We start from the raw sequence: 25,982 nt of genomic DNA on the forward strand, positions 1-25,982 counted from the left end.
CTCCACGCCCTCATTTCTAGTTTTGTCCTTCTGTTTTTAAATCAGCAGGAATCACATGTCAGCCATGAAGTATCCATATCAGTCAATCAGTCAGTGTAGGCTTTGACTCTCATATTTCAATATGACAAAAGTTAGTGTATTCTTTCCTCATGACAAGTAATGTGAAGTGTAACACGTTAACAAACCAGTCCATGTGAACGTGGTGCAATTAATTTAGACAAAAAAAAAGGGTTTTTTTGAAAAAAAAAAAAAAAGGTTACCTTATGGAGCCTGTGAAGTTTCCTGTATCTTGACATGTGCATTGGGCTCACCACAGAGTCTTCAGGCTCATCCAGAAACTGAAGGAAGGCTGTGACTGCAAGAATCGTTGACATGACATGATATCGTTCTTTGCAGGGCGTGGCAACAACACTCATGCCTACACCCACAGTGTTCTGGAGGGCCATCATGTGTTTCTCAACCTACAGACCCAGAAGTTCTACTGCTTACCAGACAACTACCAGATCATCGATTCATCCTTGCAAGATATCATTGTGAGTAATGATGGGAATGAGAGCTAAAGCATGATTTTGTTTGTGCTTTACAAAGTTCAAGAGAACTGGCATGCATGCTCAGTGTATTTGGTCAGCAGCAGTTCCTAAGTGACTGTTCTTGTAATGATATGATTTCATGTGAAAAAAGAATATATCACAGAATATGGAATATCTTTATTTCAACATAACTTTGAAGAGTTTACATATATCCATATAATTCAGATTTGTTGAAGTAAAGTTGATTGTATAAAAAAAAATTGGAAGCTGTATCTTCTTTGAGACTTATTTTTTGATATGCAGGGATGTGAGAGCTATGGAGAAACGGATTAAAAAAAAACAATAACCAGCGACGTCAGTTAGGCATGACTGCTTCAGAAAAGTCCCAAATGCCATTCCTGAGATCTGTACATTTCCATTCTGACAAAAAAAGGCCCATTTCTGTTCTGTGTTGATGGCCCAACTCCCATGCCAAACATTATGCATTACTTAGATCCAGCTGAGAGTCAATCCTGGGTCGTTTTGATAAAATCTAGGCACTTTGAATTGAAAACAATAAACAAACACTGCACTTTGAATATATTAAAAAAACCTAAAACAAACAAAAAATGATTCACTTCTGCCCTCGAGAGTGTACTGATGTTCCCTAGGCTTGGGAACACACACACACACACACTGGTATATATGTGCATACATAGACACCCTACACAGACTTCTTTTTCTTCTCCTTCCTTTTTAAAAATTTTTTTTTTTTTTTTTTTTTTTTCCCCTTGCATAGAAGGTTATATTTTCTTTTCAACATTGTCTCCATTACAATTTCACACGAAATTCCACACCAATAAAGCAAAATTGCAATTCACACCACCTTTAGCAATAGAGGTAGTACATATATACACACACACACATATATATATATATATATACGCATATATATATATATATATACACATATAATATACACACACAAGTATAATATGGTGACCGTGTGCAAGGGTGTTTTTTAGTTAACAAATAACTGACGACCAAGCAAGAAAGAATGGATGAAGAATAGAGAAAACAAATAAACAACAAACACATACACAGACAACAAAAACAACAACAACAACAACAAAAAACAAAACAAAAAAAAAACCGACATAGATCCCAGAACATGACATTTCCAATCTCAGCTCACAGCACATATTAACAGTCAAATCTCATGGATCACAGGGAACATGCGAGTCACAACAAACCAGTCAATACAAGATTGGTCAATATAATGTTTCCACTCCTGTGGAAATACCTCTGACTCTATATAAAAGATTAGAATTCATGTTCCATCACTAAATCTAAATAAGGTAGCCATTTAATAGAGAAATCCTGATAATTCCTTTCCATTAGGTGTATTTGTTTTTCTGTTGAGTAATTGCGTTTGAGTTCAGCAATGAATGCATGTAAACCTGGTTTAACCTTATTAATCCTACACTTGTATATAAAGAATTTTGCCCATAAAACTATCACATCAAAAACATCATCTGTTTTAGTTTTTTCATCAGTGTCAAACAAAATAAGTTCAAAATTGAGGGACAATCTTTCACAGTTTTCACATTTTCATTTTCAAACTGAAGCCAAAAAGTTTGTATAACTGGGCAAAACCATAGATAATGCTGTATTTCATCTTTTTCGGTGTCACAAAAATTACAGTTGTCATTATCAGTCACACCCATTACTTTTAGGATATTATTTGACACCAGGATTCTATAGCATACTTTGATCTGAAACCATTTAAACATTATTTCCTTAATTTTCTTTATCTTTTTTAATACAATCTCCCAATCAGTTTTTGTATTTAGCTTATTTTCCCATTTCATAAAGGCTTTTATGTCAAATATTTCTATCTTTTGCAATAGTAATTCATAGTATGGTTTTATTCCTTTGCTTATTCCACATAATATTTGTAATGCCTTGCTATCTTTGTTCTTCTTGCTATTTTCAAATTTTATGTTCCTTTTTCTTGCATATTCCTTAATTGCTTGTGTACAGCTTATGAAGTTCAAGAAATTTACTTTTATTCCATACTTCCTTGAGCATTCTTCATAATTTAAGAATTGGCCTCTTTCATTTAGAACGTCATTAACAAAAAATATATCTTTATCTGTCCATGCTTTACAGTGAAAATAGTTAATGTTGATTTTGAACTTGTTATTGTAAAAAATAGCTTCTGCTACTATTTCTGCATTCTTATTCAATTCTATTTGAATACAAAATCTATCATAAGCATCATATACATCTCTCCAAAACTTATTACCTTTGTTTAGAAATCTATTAGAGCCATAGTTTTTTATTCTATCTATTTCAGGATGTATATTCTGTAGTATTTTCTTCCATTTAAAACATGCAGTGAGCATTTTTCGTAGCCAGTTAATCCACGAAATTCTTCAGGATGAAGGCTGGGATCTGGTCCAGGCCCATTGCTTTGACTGTCTGGAGGTTTCTCAGCAGCTTCTTAACCACTGCCTCACTAACCAAGATGTCATCCATAGCTGGGAAAGGGCATTTCCCCTTGTTTGGGAGGCAAGATGTCTCCACAGCAGTGAAAACAGTGTGAAACGGTTCATTGAGGATCATGGCTTTCTTGGCGCTGTTGCTTTGTAGGAAGCCATCAGCGTTTTTCAGCAGTGATACACCTGCAGAGTCTTGCCCTTTGCTTTTCACATAGGCCCAGAACTTCTTGCTGTTATTGGTGTAATCTTCAGTGACAGTGTCTTTCATGTACAGCCTGTGGGCTTGTCTGATGAGGAACCTGATTTCCTCTTGGAACGTCTTGTACCAATCCATGTCGCGCTTCTTCATTCTTCTGGTTTCTTGTTTGCCCGCTGGTTTCTGCGGATGATCACTGATTGTGGTGTTGATTCATGGGTGGGAGAAGCAACTAGATGTGAGCTTGCTGGGGACTCTCTTCTCCATGACTTCCTGCATCTTTGACTTGAGAGGTGCCCACAGTCCTTGAACATTAAAGGGGTTAATCATGAAGGTGTTGGAAAAGTCCGCTAGATCTTCTTTGATGCCAACTGTGTCTGCCTACTTGCACAAGTAGATCTTGTGGCAGACTGGGCATGGTCTGAAGGGAGCAAAAGTGCAGTCATGAAGGACAATGTCCTGGTTGCTGTACCAGTGGATGGAAGGGGTCTGCAGCGCTGTTTCAGGCCTGGATGGGTGGTCACAATCAGATCCAGAATAGCATCTTTTCGAGTGGGGAAATCCACAAGCTGTTCCATGCCAGTTTCTGCTAGGGAGTCAAGGTAGTCTTGGTTCATGCGCTCTGGGTACTGGCATTCTGTGATACTTGTGTCCCTCCAGATAATGTCTGGCAGATGTAGTCACCTCCTATGGTAAGGATGTTCTTCTTGGCCTTGGTTTTAAGGTTTGCAAATTCTGTTGCAGCTGCCTTTGCATATATTCTTCATCTGTTCTGTTTGGTGGTCAGTAGAAAGAGGTGATATAGCTTCTTGTTCCTGGACAGCTTGACAGCACCACTGATCATCTCTGTTTCAATGGAACCTGAGATCACTCAGCTGGAGTTCCTTCTCTGAGATGAGAGAACCATCATGAGGGTCTGTAGACGTGGTGTGTCTATGAATGTTGAAGCCATGCAGACACAGACACTTGTACACACGCGTGTGTGAGTGCACATGCACACACACGCAAGCGCACATTGAATGCACCAGCAATCTCTGTCCCTGTCTAGTCACTTGGGCCATCACATTGTGCAACAAAAACCACAACATTTAACAATACTTGTTTTGTGTGTAGAAATTGCGTGTGCCCAAATGCAATGATGCTGCGATGCACTTGATGGCTGCAGTTGGTACAGGTTATTTATAGCCAAACCACCAAAGATTCATCTCCATTATGACCAGAAAATATGTTTTGTTTTATACTAGGTTTCAGGCTTATAGTAAGTATTGTTCTTTCTTTTGTGTGTTTATGTGCAATGTAAAAAGGGTTAATGTTGACTCTGCGGAACATTTCCTGCACTGTTATTGGGATATTTTAAACACATTTTATTGGCAGCTTCAGGGAGGCTCTGCCCCCCCAGACCACCCAGTGAGGTGTCACCTTTTCATCACACCAGGAGCTTGCGCAGCCCCCCACCCCCACCCTCACCCCCAAAGGCTACAGTACACTTTTTGATTCAGTCACTCTCACATCCCTGATGTAGTTGATATTGTTGTAATATTCTTTGTTTGTTTCTGATGATCTTTCCACAATAAGAAACATTTTCATTATCTTTTCAATTGTAATTTTGTGTGTGTGTGTGTGTGTGTGTGTGTGTGTGTTGATACTTTAGTTGTTAGCAACTTGTCATGTGCTTGTCCTGTTGAAGGTGGGGTCATGCTAAAAACACTGTCTTTAATTTCATTGTTTTGAACAGTCTGTTTTAGTCATATTTTGATACTTGTTTTTCAATTATTGTTTGACAGTATGTGCTGAATCCCACATTTGAGGATAGACTGGTGGCAAAACTGGACTCCAATCCAAAAATGTCACGTGCATATGATGGAACTACATACCTGCCTGGTATGATAACTATTTCTTTTTCATTGTACTGTGTATCTTAATTTATGTACATTATAATGCTTCTCTATATCTAATATTACAACATAAAACAAACAAATAAACAAAACTAAAAAGAAAACAGTGTTCTTTCATTTTAATGATATGCAGGATTGAATATGAAAACAAAACTCGGTCTGTATGAAGCTGAATGTCACTGCCACCAATAAGAAAGATACTGTGTAGAGAGATGTGTAAAGGCGGGTGAAAACATTTGAATTATTAAATAAATAAAATAAGAAGTGTAATGAACTGTGGAAATAATTTTTGTTCTTCAACTGTTAAAAACAATTTATAATTACACATACTTAACCGTGACCCATTAGTGCAGACTCCGGCAGGGGTCTGATTCCTGTCCTGTGCAAACTACTACCCGCCTACACAGAGAAAACCAAAGTAGCTACAGCTGATAACCTCCCGAAGTAGGTTACCTCCCCTTTGTATCCCTGACTAGCGCCCTCTTTTTCTGGCAGCCATCTTGACTCCTGCTCCTGTATTCTGCATACGGCTCAGATTTTTTTCGTATTTTCTGTCTGTCTGTCAATTCTTTGGCGCTCTCGTTTTTTGTCCGATGATGAATTACAACAGGTCACAAAACTACATGGCTTGATTGGGCAATTGCGATCACAGTCGACCGGCGGACACAGTGAATACTTAGAAAAATCGTGTTGGAACTTACTTTCAAAAATTAAAATACAAAACTCATTTCATTACTCATTAATAAGCCTTGCGCATTATTAGATTACAAAAATCTCTGTATAATCACTTTCCCCATTTTAAGCGGGCAAAAGACCTTACAGACCTAAAGGCCTTCATATTGACATGAAATGATTTGGCACTGGGCCCTCTAGCTCGGGCTTCGTCTACAATGCTAACCCTACACCTCCTCCAGTGCCTCCGTTCCTTCCAGTCGACTCCATACCTCCACCACCTCCTACCCCTCCTCCACCGGCTTCTCAGGGTTTGTTTCATCATACTCAGGTCAGTGGTGTCGTTTCTCTTCATTCAATCGATCTGCAGTCGGTCTCAACGCACTCCGCCCTCCTCTATCTCTTTCCCCATGCCCACATTTTCAAGGAATGAGTGTGCTCCCTCTCAGGGAATCCAACACAGACTTAACGTCCTCCACTTCGCACACTCTGTCCGCTCCTATATCTCATATGTCCGTGAGCAAGGCCGTGGCCACAGATCGCGCGCCACTCACGCGGCATGTCCCTACCGTCTCGAGTCCAACGTTTTGGGTAGGGAAGCCTGCCCTCTAGGTAGGGAGGAAGGTGACCTACTAGGGGACATGCACACACACACACACATGTGTGCACCCTTCCCCTCGAATTTCAAATTCAAGGGAGGCAACCCCCGCTTCAGCCCCCCCGCCAGTGAGTACCGTGGTTACCTCCCTTGCACTGGCATTGCCCCTTGCCCACACCGCAAGTGCGTGCACGATCCCTCCAACCTCGGCGATGGCAGTTCCCTCTGCCACACTGCTGGACTCTGCTGTTACCAACCAGTGGTGGCTCAGACACAAGCCCCAACTGACAATCAGCACCTCTTACTGTCTGCGTTACATGATGTCTGCAGCCACAGATTGCGGCTCCGTCATGTGGCATGCCCTCAATCGCCTCACATTCAGTGGCGACTGAGTCAGATGGGGAAACCCTCCCTCTACTCAGGGAAGAAGGTGGTCCGCTAGGGGGACATACAACACAAAAGTTGCACCTCCACTCAGCATTGACCACAGCACCAAGGGACGTTATTATTACCTCCCTTGCGGCCCACTTCACCCGTGTCAGTTAGGGTGGCATCGAACCACGGACTTCCACACGCAACATGACATTCCTCCCTCCACAGCACGCAAGCGTAACAAAAGGGGATATGTGCTGAAGAGGCCTCCTCCACTTCGCCAATTTTTGGCGCCAAGGGAAGCAACTCCTCTTTTGAAACTTGGGCAATTGGCAATGCAGTTACTTCCTTTGCACTTACACAGCAAGTCACTCCAGCCCCCTTTACTGACCACTGGCGATGTTCTTTTGCATTCTCATCGGACCTTGCTGCCCACCTGAGGGCTTTATGCTCCTATCAGCTACTGACAACCTCTATTTTCTTTCCTCTGTTTCTCAGGCTATGTGCCACTCAACTTTTTGGCTCTTCACCCCCCAGCACATGCAGACATATATTGCTCTGCAAAGGAACTGATCCACTTACCATTCTTTTCTTGACAAACACAGTTACAATGAATAAACCAGAAACAATAATACATTTGTTATTAATGATGTATTATTATTTTTTTAAATTGCACCCCCCCCCCCCCCCCCCCCCAACAACAGTAAATAAATAAACAAATACAAGAACAAAAAAAAAAAAAAAAAGAAAGAAAGAAAACACGCACAAATGCATGCATGCATATATCTCGCTATATATACATGTGTGCATGCGTTTCGGCAATATGTTCATACATTCTTCATATCAACAAGTACCATTACACTTCTATCTCTTTACATTGAGATTTTCTATCTAAGCTATGCACATATTTTTTTGCACACTTCTGTACATGAGGCTCAGGACCGTGCGTCTACATACAGGCACAATCTTCACATGTGTATGTACATATCTATTAGACATTTTTGCATTACTTTTTCAGTTCACATTCCCATTTACTTGAGCATATATATCCATGTTTGCTACATACATGTTTGTGCATGTGTTCTTTTTCGTGCATTGATCTATAGGCATGTGTATGTACATCCTATGTACATATTTGTACACATCTTAGTATAGAGTTTCCCCACTCCATTTTGGAGGACTACTACATACAGAGACACAACTGTCTCATGCAAGCTTGAACATATGCCCGTGGCCACATTGACATCTCTGCTGTAGCTGGCCCCAAGGGACCTACACACACTCCCTCCTCACTCACAGGACTAGAGATGCCTGAACTTGGTACAAAGAGGGATGAGGCAGTCCAGCTTAGGGGTGCCACTCTGGACACACATGCCCTTCAGTCCTTCCTGGTTTGTAAGGCATCCCTTCTTCCCTCCCTTGCCTACAACAACCCTTGGTTTCCACCACTGTGGTTGTGACATCAGCTCCACACATGCCCTACATCCTAGCCGATCCACCCATGAAGGGGTGTATGTCTTTGCCTTCCAAGTTTTAGCAGGCCCAAAAACTGCCCACTGCGCAGGAGACAATTGAGTCCCATGCTTGGCATAGGGTACACTTCTGACTTGCTCCACCCTAAGTCCATCTCTTCCACTCCTCACTAGTAGCAGAAGGTCTGGGTAATAATTGTTTTCCTCTATACTCGGGAGAAAAGGCATATTGATGAGGGCGGATGCATCTCACAATGCACAAAGAATCGTTCACTAGCCACACTTTTCTGCCCACTCATACCAGCACGGCAGATGCCGCATTCAAGCCCGTTAGTTCGGCCCATCACCTTGCTTGAACGGAGATCCAGCATCGACTTCTCAAACAATTGGCATTGGAAAGCACTTTCTGCACTTGGTCTTCCCTGCCTGACCCTTTCAGCCTCAACACACAACCACTGCTGTGGTTACTGATGGGCATTCCTTCTCAAGCACTGTCTTTCCAATGAGACACTTCCAGGGGTTTCTGGCCTAGACAGGCTATCCCATCATGGAGCCCCAGTCTTCAGTCAAGGGCCTGTCAGAGGATGACTTTGTTGTCACTTTGGAAGCAAGCACCATATCTTTCAGACACACGGTTGCCCCACAAGACACTGTCACATCCATCCGGCTTTCTTACATTTCAGCAGAACCTGCATGGTGGACACCTTCATCCCTCAAGCACACAGCAGCTGTTTCCTGATTTACCCATGCTGTTTGGTGTCCTCCTAGGACCAGTATATGATAATCAGTCATGTACAACAAAGGCCACCAGAACAGCAGAGGAGGTAACTGCTGTCCCAACTATCTGGGCTGGAATTCGATTATGGTAGAGAGTGTTTTGCCCAAGTTGCATCCCAACTCTCTCGATCAAGGGGGCCTTAGGACTGTCACCACTGGGACCGATCCCAAAGGCTAGTTAGTGCCCAAGGCTACAGCACTAAGTCCCAGTGCAATTTGACTTCTAGTGTGAGAGACATAGTCCTTCATGAAAGACTAAGCTGCAAATGATTTCCCATTGCAATTAAGAAACCATGATAATACAGCTCTCGCTTTGCTGTTGGCCCTACTGTAAACGTATGTCAGATCATTGATTTGATGTAAATAGCCAGTACAACACATCTAAATCCACTTTTCTCACTGCCCTGCCCGGCCCCATCCCAGACTTAGTGCGCACCACACAGAGCCAGAGGCCTGTCATGGATCTGGTCCCCTTTCTCACAAAAGTACCTTCAGTGAAAATATTTCCCAATGGAAACCCTCTTCTATTAGGAATTCCACCACGGAAAGAGACTCAATGGCCTGGAGGCACATGAAGTGCACTCCCACAGCCTGATCCAACCCAGCCATTGACTGCCGACAACATTCTGCAGATTGCTCCAACATGCCACACTCAGGCAGAGAAGCCACCAAGCCTTCTGTCTGCCCTTTTGTGATGGTACCTACCTGGGCAATTACACAGCCTTGTCCCAGAGACACCAGGGACCTCAAGTCTCTTGTTCCCAAATGTCCGCCATTCTATGCATAGGCAACATGCCAGTGCTGTTTTTTGGCAGCGACAAGAAAGTGGCGAGTGGGATGCGCCCATCACCTGTCAGCTGTCATGGAGGAGCTCTACAGATCTGGCTGTCATGCCTAAGGCAAACCCAACATGGTGGGCTACCTCTGTCTCATGCCACAGTTTCCTTCAAACACATTTATCACTTTCCCAATCAGCCCACAACTGATGTGGAATCATCAGATCAAGCCACATGTGCACCTCCTTTCATTGAGGCTCAACTGTGCTCAGGTGAGACAACCCTATAGGGTACATGTTTCCTTCCTTTCCTTTCATTGGAAGGGCTCTCATTAAAGTGTGGATTCAACACACTGACCTGATTCTCTTTGCGCTACATTTATCAGCACAGCTGTGGTCCACAGACCTCTCCCACTATACAGCTGCGGGCCTGTCTTCTTTGCCCGCACCAGCATCCTTAGGTGACGCAGTACACCCTATCTCCGAGCCCCATTGCCCCTGGCGAGTGGTGTCACCAACTCACCCACTCAAACTCAGACCCCTTAGCGCATGCCCCCCTCAGCCAGAGCTCACAAAGTCCGAGCATGGTCCTCTTCCATTGCCTTTGCCCACTCAGCATGACTACAAGACATCATGGAGGCTCCTTGCTGGAAAAACCCTGCTACCGTCATTTAATTCTACTTGAGGGACGTCTATCGCTTAAGGGATGATGGCTCAAGAGGCATCGCCTCTGCGGTGGTCGCACAACAGGCCATCGCAGCGCACTGACAATAGAAAAGATGAGCCCTCCACCTTGTCGTGCCATTCTGCACCAGTGGGTCACAGTTAAGTATGTGTAATTAAAAGGATATTTTCTTCCAAAAATTACATTTAAGTAATATACTTACCGTGACCCACATTTAAGACCCTCCTGTTCCTCCCTGCTTTCTGTTCTCTCAGCACGCTGCGCTGGTTGCGGCAAATTGCCATCAAAAGAGGGCGCTAGTCAGGGATGCAAAGAGGAGGTAACCTACTTCGGGAGGTTATCGGTCATAGCTACTTTCGTTTTCTCCGCATAGGTGGGTAGAATTTTGCACAGGACAGGAATCAGACCCCTGCCGGAGTCTGCACTAGTGGATCATGGTAAGTATGTTACTTAAACGCAATTTTTGGAAGAAAATTTCCTAAAACAAACAAACAAAAAACAGCAACCAAACAACAACACATTATTATATTATTCATGTAATTCTGTATTTAGGGTGGAGAATATTCTCTGAGATTCAGCATAGTCTGTAAGCATTCTGTGAGACGCCAGTTTAGTATCCTTACTTTTTTTTTCTCCCCTGTTGCAGGTATCGTGGGACTGAACAACATCAAAGCCAATGACTACTGCAATGTCGTTTTACAGGCAATACTATCCCTTTACTTTTTTCTTATATTGATTATGCAACTAAGAAAATGCTTTTATTCTTATTGAAAAGTAAAAGGGGGAATGTGGTACTGTAATACTGTCCAAAAATAATTCGATACTGATACAGAAAAAAAATTGCTGCATTTTATATGCCTGTGATTTTAGTCAAGTGTCTCTCTGTTGTTTTTTTTCTTCTTTTCTTTTCTTAAAGGAATTATATATATTGCTATAATGAAATTAGATGTTAAGAAACGAATTGGAGATTTAAAAATGAAATAATGGATTAAATTGTGAAATTGTGGATTAAATTGTTCCTTTGTTCTGCGTCTATCTATCAACAAATATTAAGGAAATAATGTCTTTCTTCTTTGTGTCTTACTAAGACATAAATGCTTCCACATAATTGGATGCATGAGGCATTCAAAGCGTCCCATACTTTGTGGTCCTCAGCCAGTTTGTTGATGTCACCCCATTGTTTGTCGACAAGTCCAAGGTCTCTTACCACTGTTGGCTGACAGTTCATCTTGGGCTGTTCTCTCTTTCTCTGGCCTGCAGGTGTCCATTTCACGGCAGGCTTTGCAAGCATTTCTTGTGGGAGCCTCATTACATGGGACCGGTGGAGACACATGTTTGAAGATGATGGTTGACTCAAGAGGCTGATAGGATCTCACTAGATGAAATGATGCTTTTTTATGCCAAGGATCTTGCATAGGGATTTGGTGTCAGAAACATCCAATTTTTCATCCTGTATGGTCTTGAGTTGCCACGATTCGCAGCTGTGGAGGAATGTGGATAGAACATTTGAGTTATAGAATCTTTGCTTGAGTTTCTTTCAGGGAGAATTTCTTGCTGCCCCATATTTGCTTAATTTGTTAAAAGCTGTTGCTGCTGCCTTTCCAGTATGGCATTTCAGTTCATGGACTAAGTCACTGGTGCTTCTGATGGAACTGCCAAGGTACGTGAAGTTTTCTGCTTCACTTTTTTTTTCCTGATCAGTAAAGACATTGGTGGTGCTGAATGTTCACTGTTCAAGAGATTCTTTGTCTTCTTGGCTTTGATGGTTGGTCCAGTGTTTCCAGCATAGCTGCTGATCTCATTCACAAGAAGCTGCAGATCTTGGTTGTTGTTTCTGTGTCATCAGCAAAGTCTACATCTGAGAGGTTCTTTTCCTCAGTTCACTGGATTCATTTTCCTCAAGTTAAGTCTTCAGCACCCAGCCACTGGCAAGTGTGAAGAGTAGTGGGGAGAGGATATACCCCTGTCTGATGCCTGTGAGTACTTAAACCAGTTGCTGTTTCCACCTTCTCTCCTGACCTGACACTTGGAGTCGTTGATCTGCTCTATAACTGATAGGACTTTCTCTGGAATGCCATAGGACTTGAAGATCTTCCAGAGTGATGTTTTGTGGACTGTGGACACTATCATAGGCATTGCTGGAGTCTTTGAAGCTGTGTGTTTTCTTAAAATCCATCTTTTTAACTTTTTGTATGTACAGATTTTTTGTTTTAGCAACAAAATTTATGCTTTTGTATATTTGTTGTTTGTGTGTGTGTGTGTTTGCATTGTATGTATGTGAGAGAATTTGTGTCTCTGGTGATCACATTTTTATCACTTTTCTGTTTTTCACATCCTCTCCATTCAGTTGTTTTTTCAACTTTTTTTTCAGTACTAAACTTGACATTAAGTAAGGAAAAAAAAACACCATATAAAAACAAAAAGAGTAACATCATTGATAAACTTGTTGGATTTGTATCTGTTCACAGGCCTTGTCCCATGTGACACCTCTGCGAAATTACTTCCTTCGTGAAGAGAACTATGCCAAAATCAAGCGTCCACCTGGGGACCAGCAGTTCTTGCTGGTGCAGAGGTTTGGGGAGCTGATCCGCAAACTCTGGAACCCACGCAACTTCAAGGCTCATGTCTCCCCACATGAAATGCTGCAGGCCGTGGTGCTGTGCAGCAAAAAGAGATTTCAGATCACACAGCAAGGTGGGTAGCTGAGGAAGAGGGGAACATATTTCTTACGTTACTTTACAAACTGGGTAGGTGAAAGGGGCTGAAGGATTTCATGTCACCCAACCAAGTTTTTCTAGCAGTTGAAAATGGGAGCAAGATTTCAGATCACTTCAGCTTGGAAATGGCAACACCTGGACCAGGCTTGTGAGCGAGCTTTACCTAAGTGACCAAATTGCATTCTTTTGCTGTAGCTCAGAAAGAATTATAGCGTCAACTCGATTACGAAGAAAGACATGAACTTTTATCGGATGATTCAGTAGAAAATGGAGGAAGTAATGAAGAGATTGGCACAATTGTCAAGCAAACAGTGAGTAATGATGAACAGAGACTCTTACTCCATGACTTACAGTGATGCTGACTGAGATAGTGTTTGAAATGAAACAGTTCTTGGGGCATGATGATTTTTTTCAAGAAAACTTACTTGACTGAAAGGATTGGACAATCACATCTATGTTGTTGTAACTTGGAGCAGTCACACTGGATCAGGTATATGTCTTTTTTTATATTGTCGTTATTCTAGTATAATTTGTGTGTAAGTTTGTCCAGAAAATATGACCTGACTAATGTTCTCGATGAACAAGTTGAAAATCTGACAAAAAATCCCCACTGATTTCAAAGCAATGGCATGTCTTTGGAAAAAAAATTTTAAATTGGAAAACATCACATATTTTATATTCTTTATTCATTTAACTATTTGAAAAGATATACTTTTATTGGTCTCCATCAAGTAACAAAAGTCCACAGAATGTTTTGAAAATATATACCCTTTTTTGAGAAAAAAGCCTGGGAAACAGATTTCACTTAAATCTTTTTACCCAGTTAAAGGGTTAATATATATGATAGCAGTTTGTTAGATATCACTCAATTTGTCTTTGATGGGCTCTGCATAGGAAGGTGGGGCCCAATCCTCTCCTTCTAGCATTTTGACCTTTCCCAACTGAAGCCAGTACCCATTCACACCTGGGTAGAGTGAGGAATATTGTAGTAAAGTGCCTTTTGTAAGGACACAACACCATGCTGAAAAGGGGCCTCCATTCTTGTTTTTGTTTTTTGACTGATCGCAAGAATAATTTTTCTGGTTTACAGCTGTCTCAGAACTTGCATTTTTACCAGCATGATCATATAGTTTTAATGTTATTTGCTGGTTCAGGTCTTGATGATTTTGTTAATTCTTGTTTATGCAAAGGGGATCATGTGCAGGTGTTCAGGTGTTTTATCAATATTTTCTATGCTTTGACCTGTTGATCTATGCTTTGACCTGTTTTGTGTATTTCAGTTTTGCTTATGATATGCTATAGACTACTTGTTTACTGTTAAAATGTGGCATGTGTATTTTGCACAGGAGAGTAGCTTGCAGATTGTAAATAAGTTAATGTTAAGTAATCATAGAATGGAACATGCTTTTTCAAATTCAGAAGCATTCGAATAGTAAGTGTCAGTACACTTGTCAATACAATGTAAATACAATATCTGTAATAAATGACAATAAATGGCTCCTGTACTGATGGTTAGTGAAGCATACTGCTACGTATGATTTACTGTGTTTATTTCTGTCTGGCACAAATGTATTCATGCTTACGTTCAGGAGATGCGATCGACTTCCTGTCATGGTTCCTAAATGCCATGCATGCTGCTCTGAATGGCACCAAGAAGCTCAGCAGCAGCATCATCAGCAAGACCTTCAGGGGCAAGATGCTGGTCTGGTCTAGAAAGATTCCTCCTGTGGACTTGGTAAGTCTGCCCCTGTACACATCACACTTTGATACTTGATTTGCCTTGAAACTGAATTGGGGGTATTTAGATAGTGCTGATGTACCCATCACAAAATGAACTGGAACTGCATTCATAGTACTGCTTGAAAGAGATCATTTGGTTGTCATTTGCACTTGCATACAAGCACTTTAAAATTTTCAGGGATGTGTAGTTTTGTTGATACTTGGTCTTCAGATTTACAGCATGTTTGCATAATGCATAATTTATTTTTTGGCAAATGCAACTTATTCTCTGTGGCTTCTGTGTCTATTTAACTTGTTGTGTCTGCAGTTTAATGGCCCCTGTTCTTTGCTTTGCCAGGGATCTTGTGGCCTTTGGTTTCCCCCACCAATCTGAAGCTCTGACTTATTCCTTTTCTCCCATTGGTTCTTATTTGTTTTTATCTGCATATTTGTGTACATTCATGTGTGACACATGCATTGATCAGATGCTCATGCCATGTGGTATTCAGTCTGATTTCTTTTGCTGTGTCTCAAAAGCTTTGGTGAAGTACACTATTAAATGTCCATTAATCCACTGTGAAGTACTATTTATTTTAATGTCTATTCATCCATTAACCTTTATGCTGCAACCTAAGCCAGTCTGAAATGGCGGATAATTCCCCGACCACTGCCACAAAAGCTGTACCCAAGTGGTGTCTAAATATCTGTCTTGTAAAAGCTTTTACATTATTTTGGAATTGTTATATTGGTCACTTCAGCTTCACCAAGGTTCACCTGACTCTTATAATAACATGGGAACACCCTACATCACCCAGGAATGTAGTTTTTTTAAGTGATTTTATTCGCTGACTGGAGTATGTCAACAATTTTTTGTCCTTGTGGGCAAGCAAAATGCTGATGCCTTTTCCAGGTCGAGTGCAACCAAAAAAAAAAAAAAAAAAAAAAAGCTATGACAGGATTTAGCCACTGCTCAATGAAATTAGAATGAATGCTTGAAGAAGACGAAGGTGAACTCCAGTCTGACGATTCTTTGGAAAAGGAAGGTGAGGAATGTCAGCCTTCATCCAAAGAGCAGAAGAAAATTTGACATTCCTAGCAGACAGCATGGAATCGAAAAAAGAATATGCTGTGTGTGACAGGTAGACCCGCAAGAGGCTGTAGGGATGGGGAAGTATCAGATAGCAGTGTACAGAGTGAATCATGACACAATGTGGAGTGAGAAAAGAGGGGGGGCGGGGGGGGGCAGTGGAGTGGACATAGTTGTGTGCCAATTTTCAGGTCAGTTGGTTATACATTGGGCTGATGATTTTGATCCAGACATTTCTTTTGGGGGATGGTGTGTGTATGTATGTTTGTGTGTATGTGCAATGTTTATTTTTGAAAAATTCTTATGGATCAAATATTCATTTAATCGTAACATTTTTTTTCCTGTATTGTCCATTCATTTTCCTTTCAGAAGATATATACTTTTATTATTATTATTATTATTTTGAGCATTTACGCCTAATCTTGAAAATAGCCCTAGGCGTTTACAAATAGAACACATATGTAAATATCAAAAAGGAAAAACTGAACACAAGATACCAAACATCATTGAAAACTGTTTGTCCACCTCCACCCTGCCACACACAATACACACAAGCACACGCGCAAGGACACACACAAGTCACAGCACACAGTTGTAAATCAAAAATACTACCAACAAATTCGGAAACTATCAAAACTCACTCACTCACAAACAGTCATTTTAGTTCATACTGGAAACGGATGAGCTGTTGAGAATTTTATCTGCATCAGTTGAGAAATTAAACCAGAATCTTTTTTCCCTTCACCTACCCGTTTTTTAATGAAAATTCCCTGGTAAATATTTGCAAAATCCTTTGGCAGGCTAAGGGTTAATTCATTCATGTTAGTTACTTTGCTGTGCAGACTGAGGCAGAGAAGGAGAAACTGCTTTCTGCAGAGGAATACCAGTGTGAGTTGCCTTTCTTTTGATGACAGTCTGTTTTGTCTTTCATCAGCAAGAGTAAACTGACTTTTGACAACAGTCTGTTTATCGCACATCTTCTGGAGTAAATGTCTTATTTCATTTAAAAGCTTATTTCCTCTTGCATGTATGAATAGTATTATCACTTCAGTTTTGAGCTTATTCTGAAACACCGAGATGGGGGAGGTATCAGATTGCAGCATGCTGAGCAAAGAAGGGCAGGAGGTGGAGTGGAGAGGGACAGGGGGTGTGGTGGTGTAATTGTCTATTTTTAGATCAGTGTGTTTCACAGTGACTGAGCTTACGATTTTGAGGCAGACATTCCTGTATTGGGGATGTAACATATGAGTTTGTGTGAGTGTAGTCCGTGTGATGTATTTGTGTGTGTGTGTGTGTACGAGTGTGTGTGTGTGTGTTTTAGAGAGAGAGAACAGGGGAAAAGATGTGACAGCACCTGTGAGAAATGATCCTGGCAACCTGTTCTGTGTCTTGTCTGCTATTTTGAGATCTGGCACACAAAGCTGCACTTCTTTAGTTAGAACTGTTTCCAGTGACTTAAGTTGACAGTTGACTCTCATTCCTGATTCTTCATTTTTGTAGAGTTCAGCATCATACCAGTCTAACATTCCATCTTTTTCCTTCATGTTCATTTTTTCTCATGGTTACATTTAACATTTTTAGCATTATCAACAATGACAAAGACAGAAGTATATCATTTGTACATAGTTTGTGTTTATTGAAGAAACTGCAAGTTGCAAGTATTTCCCTGCATGGGACTGAGTGAAATATGGACTGCTGATGTTTTGTTGTTTTTTTCATGAAAAATCTTCTGAGACTATATGTAATGTGCTGTGGAGTACTATGTTCAATGTTAGTGGATTACCTGTTTGTTTCAAGAAAGGCAATTATAGATATAACAAATATAAATGTTATGCTATTTGATTACTTTTCTTATTCTGTTGTTGTTCAACTACTTTTTTTTATGCTCAAACAACTAACCTTGGTAATCCAAGAAAAGTGAATAATGACAACAGGCATAGGGGAAAAATATTATGCCTCCGAAATGTTTATTTTTGTAAAAGTTCTTGTGGGTCACATATCTGTTTAATCACAACAAAACTTTTTTTTTTCTGAAAGGTCCATTCATTTTCTTTTCAGAAAATATATTCTTTCACCTGTGTTGGTTGAAAACATAATTTTTTGTAACTACACCAACCAATTTTTTGTAAAAATTCCCTGACAAATAGGACTTAAGTTATTCATGAAATTCTTCAGCATGCAAAGGATTAATGATAATGTACAAGTGATTGTGACCCTGTATGGGTGCAACTCCTCCATCTTGGGACAGAAATCCGTTTTTAGACTTTAATCAAAAACGGAACATCCGTTTTCTTAATTTGAAAAATAAAAAACAGCACAGGGATGGGTTGCTTGAAAGTGTTTGTCCGTGTTCTCCGATTGTTGACCCAGAAGTGAAGCACTCAAGAAGCTTTGGAAAGAGAGTGACTTGTCAGAAATTGAAGTTACAGGTTTCCTAACAGTTGATGAAAATCAAGCTCGCAGTTGTCAAAATGCCGATCATGACAGAAGGCGATCCCTTCATGGCACGTGTTGATGTCACAGTGAAAAGCAGATTACGCATACATACACACTAATACACACATAAACGTGCACACAGGCACAGATTGACACACATGCGGCAAAGCACATGATGTCCATCCCTGTCAAGCCTTATGGGACGTAGGTACATCTGGCGGACTCCCTGTTCACTCAGACATAAGCCTCTCTTGCTCTCACTCTCTCTCTCTCTCTCAATCACCCAGTCTTGTAAGAGGAAGTCTTACTTGCCTTTAGGAAGATAAAACCAAGAAAAGCTGCTGGATCTGATAGAATAATTGGAGAACTGTTCGAGAATGCTTGTGATCAAACTGTTGATTTTTTGGTGATCTTCAGTGCATAGTTTGACAAAGGTATTTCCAGACAAATGGACTGAATCTATTATCCTGCCACTATTCAAGAAGGGAGAAGTGAATAATTCTGGTAACTATAGGGGAATTGCTTTGTGTGACACCAGCAGTAAACTTTCCAGTGTGGCGATAAATAGTACATAACAAAATTGGGTAGCAGAAAATGATTTCTTCGGTGGCCTTCCGTCTCGAGAGACGATTGCTGCCCAGAAATGTAGTCACTGCCGGGCATTGCACTTCCTGCTGTGGCTGTGTAGACCGATGCTGAAGTGGCAATCTCTACTGCTTGTGGGACAGATATAGGTAGATGCTGCTTGGTAGCAGAAAATGATTTAACAGGGGATATTCAAGCAGGTTTTAAGAGAATGTTTTCCAGTATCAACCGCATGTTTATTTCAATGTCTTTAGTTCAGAAACAGTTTGCTTCCAGTCAAAAACAGTTTGCAGCCTTTATAGACTTTGATTCTGTTAACCATAGACTTCGATTCTATTAACCAGAATTTTCTTTGACTTGTTCTGTTAAAAAACTGTATTAAAGGAAAACTCTTTGAATGCATCAAGAGTATGTATACTAACGTGAGAGCTCATGTATGATATGGGAATAGATTAACAGATATTATAAACTGTACGAAAGGTGTCAAACAGGGAGACATTTTTAGCCCTGTTTTATTTTCATTATTTATGAATGAATTAGCTGTTGAACTTGAAGTAATTAGAAATAAATGACATGGTGCAACTTTTTTGTTTGATACCTTTGAGTTGTTTATACTTTTACTAGTAGGCTGATGATGTCATTTTAATATCTGAAACTGTTGTTGGGTTGCAAAATCAGTTACGTAGTCTACAAACTGCAGCTCTTATGTTAGATTTAAAGATTAATCTAAATTAATTAAAAAAGTAGAATTATTGTTTTTAGGAAGGGAGAATATTTGGCCGCTAGGGAATGATGGACCTACAATGATGTCATAATGCCTGTTGTTGATATCAATAAGTATCTTAGTATCTATTTTTCAACAAAATCAGATTTTACAGCAGCATGCAAAGATTTAGCTAGTCGAGGGAAGAATGCTCTGTTATGTGTTTTACAGAAGTTGTATATACTAAATGATAATTTGTTAGAAATCTTACTGAAATTTTTTTATGCCAAAATACAACATATTATATAATATGGCACAGAACTATGGGGACTAGATTAACCCCTAGGCTGCCTATATGACGAGATAACTCGTCATGGAAAGCATGTACGCTTCGCTGCCACAATGACGAAATAACTCGTCATCGAAATATTCTGACTTTTCCCTACTTTGCATTCAGTTCGTTGACAAAAATGCTGGTAGCTTTAGCTTGGGGAATCTTTCTAGATTCTATTCATAGCTAGAAACACCATCTGCGTCATAAGGCAGTCCTTTATTTGAACGTTTTGGTTGGGTTACTGGCCGCAGTCTTTGCCTGGCTCCTCTCCTCGCTCGCTCAACAAAATGTCGGACTGACTCCGTGCTCAAGACATGCAATTGTGGCGAACTAAATCAACCAAAATTACTTTCTTTAGCTGATGCTCAGAAAGAATTGAAGCATAAATTCGAAGGAGAAGACAGTGGTGAACATTTATAGGACGATTTGATAGAAAAAGGAAGCAATCAAGAGAGTGGCCAAGATACGACTATCAGTGACTGATGCTGGCTCTTCACCTCTAGCAGACGACAGAAGTCACCGAATTTTTAGCAGGCCACAGTGTGGGCTGTTTTCTTGGCACTCAGCCAACGCGGTCTGATGAGAACTGGATAAAGTGACCGTGTGAGAGGGGTGAAGAGGAGGGGGGGTGGAGACTGAGGGGGCGTGGCCTCACATCCATATTATCACTTGCAGAAGTCAATGCATTATATATCTATTTCTTTTTCAGTTTTTTTGTATTGTGGTTGTTCTAGTATGATTTTGTGTGTGCAGATATCCATTTGTCCAGAAAATATGATATTTTAGTGCAAATTGCCTGACTAATGTTTGTAATGAACAAGTTGAAAATGTGACAAAAAACAAAACACTGATTTCAAAACAACAGCATGTCACTAAAAATATATAAAATGGGAAAACATCATGTGTTTTGTATTCTTTATTCATTTCCCTTTCAGAAAATATATACTTTTATGGGTCTTTCTCCAATAACAAAGAGCACAGAATTTTTTGAAAATTTATACTCGTTTTTTGTGGAAAAACCCTGGCAAATAGATTTCACTTAAATCTTATTTTCCTGGCAGCGAAAGGGTTAAGCTGTTGAACATTGTAAAAAAAATACTTTGTTTGCTCTGAAGCACTTTTTAGGGGTAGTTAAAAGAACACCAAACAATTTTGTTAATGGCGAAACCAACAGATATCCAGTTGTGGTAAATTCTGTTGTGCAATGTATGAAATACTACTTAAAGCTTGTATATATATATGGAAGAAAATTGGCTGCCTTGTAAAGCTACTTAACGCTGTTTCATCTCGATGCTGCAGGCAAAAATAACTGGGTCACCAATGTAAGAACATGTTTATTTAAATATGGATATAGGCAGTTTAAGTAGGAAATGTTGAATTGTTTATTTATGACTTTCACCGAAGACTAATAGATTGTAATTGGCAGAACTGGCAAAACCACTTTCAGACAAGTGAAAGATTTCAAATGTACTCTCTTTTCATTGGGACTTAGCATATCGTCAGACCATATCTATCTGTGAATTTAAATTGTGCTGAAATCCAAATTATGGCAAAATCCATATTATGTCAAAGTTTTGATTTGGTGTGTCAGATAATTGTGTTCATCACCATAGGTATAAGACCCAAACTGATTGAAACTTAATATGCCCACTCTGTGGAAATTGCAAAGAAGATGGAGTGCATTTTGTCATGTCCAGTGATTCAGAGATTAAGACAACAGTTTATCCCAGAAAAAAATATTATAGGCAGCCTACTTTCTTTCGTTTCAGTGTGCTAATGTCTTTTTCTCCTTCACTGCTAGTATGTTTTAATGTCTTTAACTCCTTCACTGCTAGTATGTTTTGCTATAGCCTATGCTGAGAAAATTTTTAGAAAAACAAGAAAAACACGCCAATGATTTTAATTTGCTTATATTTCAAAAAGTACTGCAGATAAATGCATAAAAGTATATATCAAATGAGAGGAAAATGAACCAAGATTTAGATTTTGTTTTTAATACTCACATGTTCGAATAATGAGTCAATCTGACAAAAATTCCATAAAATGCAATAAAAAAAAATTGGGACTGTCATTCCATCATGTAGGTGCCACAGCATCAACCAATCAACAGGTTATCAACCAGTCTTTCTTGTGACTGTTGTGATCAACCACACATACTGTCAAGGCTGTGTAACAGTGTCCAGGTCCATAAGACTCCAACACAGTCCACGCAAAGAATGAAAAGGGTGTACTCACCCAGCATCTGTCGCCAGTAAAAACGCTGTGTGTGATACTTGCGGAAACAGTCTTCAAGACACAGTGCTGGGCAGTCTGGGCAGTAGAACCTCACATTCTTTCTTTGCCCTTTCTTCCAGCAGACTCCGCACCTCCTTTGTAGCCGGGCTTTCTGTGGGGTAGGTGGAATGACATAAGTGAAGTGTTGTCCACCCAGACGAACAGTGTGGTCATCTTTAGCAGTGTCTGGGTCTTGGTCACCAAAAATCATGGCACTAAGTACATCCTTCTGGAAGTCCAGAAATGTACTGCTGTTGCCTGCTTTTTTGTAGAGGATGTGTGCATTCAGCATGGCAATTTGTAGAAAATGTACACGCACATATTTGTACCACTTCAGGGTTTTCCTTGTGGCATTGTTGGGCTGCAGCTGTTGGTCATGATGGTCCATGGCACCCATGTTTTTGTTGTAATCCAGAATTGCTGGAGGCTTATTTACTGCCCTTTGGTCTTGCTGCTGCTGGTCTTCAGCTGCAGGTTTGTGGCAAGTTGTCAACTCCAGATGGTCTAGGATGAACATGATCATCACCATGCTGAATACCTGAAACACATTGCATAAAAGACTGAGTTTGTTGTGTTTTTATTATTTTTTTTTTTCAACAACATATAAAAAGGTTATGAAATGGTACCATTTTATTTCTGATTGTTTTCAGAAGTTGAAATACAAGCACACACACACCTACCCCCCCCCCCCCTCCCGCCCCCCCAAGCCCCCAACACACACACACACACACTGAAACTGGTTCATGGTATGCCACAGCCCCTTCATTCTCTCTTTCTCATACAAAACAGAATGACAACACACACACGCACGCATGCACGCGCGCGCGCGCGCACACACACACACACACACACACACACACACACTTCTACAAGTGTTACATTTACAAAGTAATTTAGGCATACAATTCTGTATATCATTCTCTTATTTCAGTTTTGTAAACATCATCTCCTCCCCCGCTCCCCCACTCACACACACACACACCAACATCAACAACAACAACAACAACAACCAACAGCCAACAATAACAACAAACCAATACACATGCAGAAACGAATACACCGAAAGCTCTAGACGAGCAACACATGCTGTCATCAACAATGAGCCAGCCAGCGAGCCACGCCTACTTGTGCAGCATTGGTCACACACAGTACACACATGACTGACTCTCACACACATACACTGATCAGTGACTGACGAAGCTACTTACCACAGCTAACACATTCAAAACACACACAATGCAGTTATATTCATTGTTACAACAAACAGAAAGCAAATACTAAACTGACAAACCTCGTAAACACCCACCTGCATCTTGAATCAGCTGAGCTTGTCTGTGTTTGTTTTCGTCAAGCAACCCCACCTTCCACCCCCCTGCATGTCACAATCGGCATCTTTGGCATCAACTTCACACAGTTCTATCTCATTCAGTCCACAATCTTCATCTCTACTATTTGCATCGTGAAGGATTTCTTCCAGTACTCGTGCAAGTGTTGGGGTTTGTCTGCGTTCAGCCATGGCTTTGCAAACACAACTTGAGCTTCGTACAAACTTGCAAAACTTTCGCCATAAATATGACAATGAGGTGAATATTTTTAGCTTATGGAACTCAGGAGACAAAGAGCTCTCAGGGGAGCTAATTTAATGGTTAGCGGACTGTATTTTCTGCAATGCGGGACTCAAAACATAGAACGTTGTAACATGACGTACGGCATACGTCAATACAGAATTGGTGAGCGACATTTCATGATGTACACCGTATGTCAACAGCACAGTCAAGAGGTTAACAAATCAAAAGTTGGTAAAAAAAAAGAAGTCTATGTATAATTTTGTATCGAGCAAAAGAGACACTGTGCTCATAACTAAACAGACTGTATACCAATATTTTTTGTGATTGTATAGTTATGTTGTTACAAAGTAACAAACCCATTCATTTAGGGGCCTTGGCCCATAATGAATGAATGAATTCATTCATTCATTCATTCATTCATTCATTCATTCTCTCTCTGTCTCTCTCACTGTCTGCCTGTCTCTCTCTCTCTCTCTCACTAGCCCTCAGTTGTTTTAATTCTTTATCAATGAGCTTGCAACAGAGATATCAAAGAAAAGGAAACATGGAAACTGTTCGATACTCAAATTGAAATGTTAACCAGCCTAGCAGAATTTTGGGGTTTGTTAGACAATATTTTCATGGAAAAGGTTCGTATGCATACAATAAAACATATGATGAACGTTCCATTACAAGCTTCTAATAAGATGACTTTTGGAGAAGCAGGTGTTTACCCTTTGTACATAAGAACTTACATCAGTTCTGTCAAATACTGGTTAAGACTTACTAATTTACCAATGACTGGATTAGTTAGACAGGCATATGAAATGTAAGTATTGCAACATGAAACAGGCAGATGTAACTGGGTCTCTCTGTTAAAGAAAGTCCTGATGGAAAATGGTTATGGTATAGTTTGGCCCAGTCAGGAAGCAGGCAGTTAAGCACAGTTTATTTCTGAATTTAAAGAATGTTTAATCTGTTGTTATAGACAAAACTGGCATGCAGGCATGGAAGGAAATGATAAATATAACTGGTTCCCGTCATTTAAAAGTAATTGTTACACATAAATGACATAGATACAACCTTGCTAGATTCTGATCTAGAACCCTTGGCATTTAAGCAAATAGAAGTTGGTTTGGGGCAACCAACAATTACAGGTGTTCAATGTGCACAAGGACAAACAGTATTGAGGACGAAATGTATTTTGTTTTTGATTGCCCAGCATATGTAGACATTCGTTGAGGATACAAATTATTCAGTGACCAGCCACGCAAAAAAATCTTACAGCAACGCTCTCAGTTGAACTTGATGAAGCAGTTATGTTTTTTCGCAAAATTTATTTCAGAAGCTAACGATTTTCATAGAAAAGAATACCAGTATTTAGTTTTTCCTTTGGTTACCAGTGAATAGGAGTGTGGAATAAGAGATTAAAGTTTGCTTGAATTGGCTAGTAGCCAGATGGTTGTCTGGAAAGCTACAATGGATTAGGTGAAGTGCATGACGATAAATGTATATTGGTGTATGTGCATGTGAATGTGGTTGTGCGTCAGTGCGTGCGAGTGTGGATGAGCATATTTTGTCCGATTCTGTTGAGATTTGCCAGCACGCAAGTTCATATTACAGCAATTATAGCATTTATAGCAATTAACATTGTAGCTATATTATAGCATTATAGCAATTAACAATGTAGCTATATTATAGCATTATAGCAGTGTTCTTAATATTGATGTGTTCATCCAAATTGCACCCCTCCGACCCCTCCCCCCACCCCCCCTCGACCCCCGACCTCACCAGACCCTGCCCCCCAACATCCACCCTTCCCATGTGTTTGTATAATGGCCTGAGGCCAATGTACAATAAACCATTCCTCTTGTCTTGTCTTGTCTCTCTCTTGCTCTCTCTTTCTCTCTCTTTCAGAATCACACACACACACACACACACACACACACACACACACACACACACACACAGACTCTCTCTCTCTCAAACACATAGAGTTGTACTGAAAGCAGTACACATGCATGTACACATACAAACTTTTCTCCCACCTTCACTCCCCCCTCTCTCTCTCTCAACATGCAATCAATTTTCTATTTTTGATTGCAGGAGAGCCTCCCTGATGCCT

General features: G+C 40.3%; 1 protein-coding gene across 1 annotated transcript in view; it reads left to right on the forward strand.

Moving 5' to 3' along the window:
• Positions 1–25,982, forward strand: part of LOC143292971 (ubiquitin carboxyl-terminal hydrolase 39-like) — a 47,058-nt gene that overhangs the window by 11,826 nt on the left and 9,250 nt on the right. The window contains exons 4-9 of the mRNA XM_076603698.1: positions 397–533; positions 4,994–5,090; positions 11,102–11,157; positions 12,924–13,149; positions 14,762–14,907; positions 16,821–16,866. Coding sequence (XP_076459813.1) covers positions 397–533; positions 4,994–5,090; positions 11,102–11,157; positions 12,924–13,149; positions 14,762–14,907; positions 16,821–16,866 — 708 coding nt within the window. The remainder of the gene's footprint in view (positions 1–396; positions 534–4,993; positions 5,091–11,101; positions 11,158–12,923; positions 13,150–14,761; positions 14,908–16,820; positions 16,867–25,982) is intronic.

This window comes from Babylonia areolata, chromosome 18 (genome assembly GCF_041734735.1).
Source record: "Babylonia areolata isolate BAREFJ2019XMU chromosome 18, ASM4173473v1, whole genome shotgun sequence".
In the NCBI taxonomy this organism is placed as follows: Eukaryota; Metazoa; Mollusca; class Gastropoda; order Neogastropoda; family Buccinidae; genus Babylonia; species Babylonia areolata.